This window comes from Sinocyclocheilus anshuiensis, unplaced genomic scaffold (genome assembly GCF_001515605.1).
Source record: "Sinocyclocheilus anshuiensis isolate Anshui unplaced genomic scaffold, SAMN03320099.WGS_v1.1 scaffold121, whole genome shotgun sequence".
In the NCBI taxonomy this organism is placed as follows: Eukaryota; Metazoa; Chordata; class Actinopteri; order Cypriniformes; family Cyprinidae; genus Sinocyclocheilus; species Sinocyclocheilus anshuiensis.
In genome coordinates, this window is record NW_015539856.1 from 790,928 (window position 1) to 796,573 (window position 5,646).

The 5,646-nt window shown below is 39.9% G+C and overlaps 1 protein-coding gene across 2 annotated transcripts in view; it reads left to right on the top strand.

Annotated features, from left to right (window-relative positions):
* The first annotated feature begins 1,031 nt into the window (after window positions 1-1,031).
* The window catches only part of LOC107684824 (heterogeneous nuclear ribonucleoprotein U-like protein 2), a 12,062-nt gene continuing 7,447 nt past the window's right edge, over window positions 1,032-5,646 (top strand). Inside the window, exons 1-8 of one of the 2 annotated variants that reach the window (XM_016481185.1) lie at window positions 1,032-1,720; window positions 1,813-1,942; window positions 2,735-2,811; window positions 2,904-3,043; window positions 3,123-3,225; window positions 3,458-3,570; window positions 4,815-5,078; window positions 5,174-5,296. In XM_016481185.1, the coding sequence (XP_016336671.1) occupies window positions 1,201-1,720; window positions 1,813-1,942; window positions 2,735-2,811; window positions 2,904-3,043; window positions 3,123-3,225; window positions 3,458-3,570; window positions 4,815-5,078; window positions 5,174-5,296 (1,470 nt within the window). In that variant the 5' untranslated portion in view covers window positions 1,032-1,200. The remainder of the gene's footprint in view (window positions 1,721-1,812; window positions 1,943-2,734; window positions 2,812-2,903; window positions 3,044-3,122; window positions 3,226-3,457; window positions 3,571-4,814; window positions 5,079-5,173; window positions 5,297-5,646) is intronic. The other variant, XM_016481186.1, reaches the window with a different exon arrangement.

The window sequence follows — 5,646 nt, forward strand, 5'->3', positions numbered from 1 at the left end:
CTGTACACCGATAAGCACTGTGTTTTGCATTATAGTAAGTGGTGGGTTTAGGGTTTTGGGGCAATAGGTAGAAAATGTAATTTATTGTTAGCCTCTGGTATTTGCATCCCTTCTAGCCGCAACCCTAAATAGCTTTCTGCTAACTCTCTGTGGCCTATATATAATTCATCTTCACAAATGTAAAGTTACTGATTGTATGCCTAATTGTAGGATTTTTTTTTGTATTGATCAGAAACTATTTTCTGAATCTCTCTGCTCGTCACTTAATAAGAAAGCTGCTAAAACAACTCTATTGATGGAGAAAAATAATGAGTTCGATGTAAGTTATTCTTTGAAGCTGGCATTCTTATGTGTAATTATTTATCCTAGTTTAATTTTTTTTTAAAGATTTTTATGTTAAGTTTTATCGATTTGTTTTTCTGTTTATATTTCTTTTAATGTATTATTTATTTTTTGGCCTGATTATTTTAGTGGAATATTGTTGTGTTTTGTATTCTGGTTGTGTATGTAACATGTAAACTTCTTTCACCTAAAATATGAGTCCTCTATCCATTGTTTTGTTTTCTCTAGTGGAAAAAAAAGACTTTAACTGATGGACTGGAGTGGTGTGGATTATTGTGATGTTTTTATCAGCTCTCATTCTGACGGCACCCATTCACATCCATTGGTGAGCAAGTGATGCAATACTACATTTCTCCAAATCTGATAAAGAAACAAACTCATCTATATTTTGGATGGCCTGAGGTTGAGTACATTTTCAACCTATGTATTTTATTGCTTTGCATCAACCTGAGTCACACATTGTTATTTTAAACAATATTTCTGTTGTATGTATCCCCTGTGAATGTAATGTGCTAAAAAAATAAAAAAAAAACCTAAATAGTTTTTATTTGGGTCTTTAAAAAAAATGGTTATTTGAAACGAATTGTTCGAAAGAACCGACTCGCCGAAAAAGAGTCAGTTTACGTCACTGCTGGTAGCCAATCAACGATCAGCGTCCTCCCGATAGCCAATCAGCGCTCAGTCCACTCTCTTGAATTCTCTCCAGCGGGTCGTCGTGTGTTTTTGGTAGAGATAAGAGTGAGAAAATTCCCAAAAAGTTTCAAGAGTGCGCCTAACTGGCCAACCGTCACTAAATAACACGATACAGCGTGTGTACACGTTTTAGTTTTACCGTGGAATTGACAGCTCTTGTTGGAAATGTTGTTAGCGGAAGTGAAAAGGCTGAAAGTGGCCGAGTTGCGTGCCATGTTAACGGAGCGAGGACTGGACTCCAGAGGCCTGAAGGCCGAGCTGGTGGTTCGGCTGATCTCTGCGATCGAAGCCGGCGTTGAACCCATCAAAAGTGCAGATGAGGGGCGAAATGGTAGTGAAACGAAGAGTGAAGAGCCGCAGAAGACTCACTCCCCGGAATCCGAGCAGTGCGTTAGGACGCGGTCTCCAGTGTGCATCGGTCCTCCTAAAAAGAGCATGACTGCTTATACTGACCAAAGTACACAGACTGACCCACTTCAGCTGTGCTCATGCACTGCCCCAATAGCCATCGCGAAGGCCGCTATATCTGGAGAGGAGAGACAACAGCAGGCGTATCCACAGCATCCAGCCGCGAATCTGCATCCTGTCGCCTTGGCAACCGCTGCTACGGAAGATGCGGAGTCAGGATGCTCATCATCAGTCTTGGCCATTTCAGAGCCAGAGGCAGCACAGCAGCAAGAGCAGTGTAAGTCACCCTTAGAGCACAATTAATAAAGTGTTTCATGGCTGATCATATACTAAAAGTAAAGTAAGATGATTATATGATGACTCCTGCAGTGCTCCGTAGACTGTCAGATGGACCTGAGACAGTGGACTCCACCCCAGACGAGAGCAGGGAGCTCAAGAGGCCTGTGGAGGAGAGAGGCAGAGATTATTACGAGTTCAAAGAGGACATTCATTACAACAGGTATTGATTATCGGTCTGTAGGAACTGCAAGAGCTTGCACTTAAAGGTATTTCAAAGAACGTGGATGTCATTTCCAGAACACTTTTCCACAGAAGGAAATTGCTTATGCTCACCAAGACTGCATTTCTTGGTAAAATTCCGAAATATTATTGCAATTTAAAGGATCTGGTTTCTATTTGAATATATTTTTTAATATAATTTATTCATGTGATGCAAAGCTGAATTTTCAGCATCATTACTCCAGTCTCCAGTGTCACATGATCTTCAGAAATCATCCTAAAATGCTGATGTGCCGCTCAAGGAGAACATTTCTGATTATTATTAATGTTGAAATTCATCTTTGATGAATAAAAAGGTCAAAAGAACAGCATTTATATGAAAAATAAATATTTTTGTAATCTGGATTATGTAATCAGATTGAAAAAATGAAGTACTTGTAATTAGATCATATTACATATTAGATTAGATTATTTTAATATCAGATTACAGTTAATTTACTCCTTGTTGTTTTCTCTTTTTATCAGTTTGATATAATCCCACATGCAAGTCTACGTGATAAACAAGTTAGGTCAAAAGCATTTAAAAAGTAGTCACCTAATGTGTAATAACTACAATTCTATCACGTAATTTGTAATCAGCAACAGACTACAATCTCTAAGCAATCTACCCACTCTTATATAACTAAATTTAATGCGTCCTTGCTGAATGAATAAGTCCTACTGACCCTAAACAGATCTTGCAAAACAGAGTTGAACCTTTCTGACTTTTTCTCCCTGATTTGTTTGTCCTCAGAGCTAAAACACCAGAGCTGCTGCCGGAGCCCGAGGAAGAAGCTGAAATAGATTTTGAAGATGTTCGACTGGATTCCTGTAAGTTCATCACGACCCCAGTACATCTTCAGATACCGAATGAGTCATTGAGATGAGCCTGTCCTCAGAAACACTGTGTTTGTGTTTCACAGATAGCTGTGACCTGCATTTTGAGGTGGACTCTGATGGGAGCAGCGGTCAGCCGCTCTTCTGGGAGACGTTCCCTCTGCTTTGGTCGGGGTGCAGGATGAGCCATGGATTTTGTCAAGGGAAGGTCGGATTCGAAGCCAAGGTGTGAACTTGAGTTTTGAGTTTTGTACAAATTAAATGGCACCTTTGGTGAATTATTATTTCTTTTTTGGGGTCTCCAGTTTGTGAAGCGACTGTCAGCTCCTGCATTAGACACAAGCTGTGACCCGGATCGACATGTGCTCAGAGTGGGCTGGTCTGTGGACAACACAAGCCTTCAGCTAGGTGAGAATAACATTATGAAATAAAACATATGACTATGACATTACGTAATAAAACATAGAGATGATAGAAATAAAAAAAAAGGTATACATTAGGCATAACATAGCTAGAAGACTAACATTTCTTCGAAATGTAAATTAATTAAAAAAAAATTTTTTTTTAATGTTTTTTGAAAAACTCATTTAATCAATGTTATCAAATTAAAAACTAATTTTTCTTGCTCTTGTTTTCTCAGGTGAGGTGGAGCTGTCGTATGGTTTTGATGGACGGGGGAGGATCGTAACTGGAGCAAAGGAAGAGGCGTTCGGTGAGCCTTTCACGGAAGGAGATGTCATCGGTTGCTATGCAGTAAGTTTCAAAAGTAATTGTACAGAAGCGGGTTAAAGGGGTCATAGGATGCTACATGCACTTTTACATGTTGTTTGAACTGAAATGTGTGTTGGCAGTGTGTGTACAGACGCAGAGGATTATGTTTGTTTCTGAAGGGAATGCTCCCCGATGCGTCTTATGTTCGCGCAAATCATTCATGATCCAGCTTCACCTACAGAAGAAGTGAGTGTAAGGTTTTTTTAACTACAAAACTGCTTGCTCTGAAAAGAGCTGTTTTTGACCGGGTAAAAAAGGTGTTTTTTACACTACCATTGAGAAATTTTAACCAAACTATGTTACAGACTTTTCATTAAGACCCTAAAGAATCATATCAACTTGTGGAAAACGGGCATCCCATGACCCCTTTAAAGTATGCATACTAATGCTTAAAGGAATAGTTCACGCAAAAATTAAAATGTGCTAAAAATGTACTCGCCTTCAAGCCATCCGAGATGTAGATGAGTTTGTTTCTTCATCAGATTTGGAGAAATGTAGCATCACACCAATGGATGCTCTGCAGTGAATGGGTGCCGTCAGAACGAGAGTCCAAACAGCTGATAAAAACACCACAAGTAATCCACACCACTCCAGTCCATCAGTTAACGTCTCGTGAAGTGAAAATGGGTTTATATGAAACAAATCAATCATTTAGACATTTTAACTTTATACTTTCACTTCTGGTCAAAATATGAGTCCATAATCCATAATAAGGCTTCCTCCAGTGAAAAAGTGCATCTTTTGCTGTCTCTCACATCAAAATCCACCCACATGGTTGTTTAGAGCTGTTTAAACGCTGCTTGATCTGTGCAGATTCCTCTCCTGATTCACACCAGATGAGTTTTTCACTGGAGGAAGTGTTATTATGGATAGAGGACTCATATTTTTTAGCAATTAGCAACGGTTTGAAGTTAAAAACATGTTGATGATGGATTTGTTTATTTTGGCTTCTCAAGACGTTAACTGATGGACTGGAGTGGTGTGGATTACTTGTGATGTTTTTATCAGCTCTCATTCTTACGGCACCCATTCACTGCAGAGCATCCACTGGTGAGCGAATAATGCAAGTTTACATTTCTCCAAATCTGATGACGAAGAAACAAACTCATCTAAATCTTGTATGCCCTGAGGGTGAGCGCATTTTCAGCAAATGTTCATTTTTTGGGTGAACTATTTCTCTAATTCAATTCAGGTTCATTTTCGCGTCATATCTATTCCTTCTCCAGTTCATCAGCGAGACAGGAGAGGCGATGCTCTCATTTCACAAGAACGGACGCTCTCTTGGAGTGGCGTTTCACCTGAACTCTTCCACTCTCGGAGGTCAAGACCTCTTTCCACACGTGCTTTGCAAAAACTGCTCAGTTTCTGTAAATCTCGACCCAGAAGCTCCCTGGCATCCTTTTCCCGCTGGTTTCTGCACGCTGCTCACGCTTCCTCACGCTCAAAGCACTCGTGCGCTTTTGCCGACAGCATCCAAAAGTGACTGTGAGGTAGGAAAGCAACCCTAACAGAAATAAACATCAGATGAGTATTGTTCCTGTGAAGCTGTAAGCGGTCTCTCACGATCGTCTTCTGCATCTCTCAGGTGTTGATGATGATTGGTTTGCCGGGTTCTGGTAAAACCCACTGGGCTCAGGCTCACATGCTCCAGAACCCAAGGAAACGGTACAATCTTCTGAGTACAAACTCCATCTTGAACTGCATGAGGGTGAGAAAATCCATCAAGATTATTGCGTGAAGCTGAAATCACATAGACACAGTGTCTGGTTATAATTTGTTCATATCAATGTGGAAAAAGACAGATGGGCTGAATGAAAATTCTAATGCATTCCCTGCCACGATGGCCCTTATAGAAAAGAAATACAGAAAACAAAATAACTCTGTCAACTGCCATTTGATCTGCAATTCCTTTCCACAGCAATGCTCAACATCCGCATTCACTTTGGGATTCGTCTTGTTTACACACTTTCACTTGGCAAAACAGTTTAGTCTGCACATGCCACCAGGTTATAGATTTATGTCTTTTTTTTTTTTTTTTTTTCAAACTTTGAACCGCAG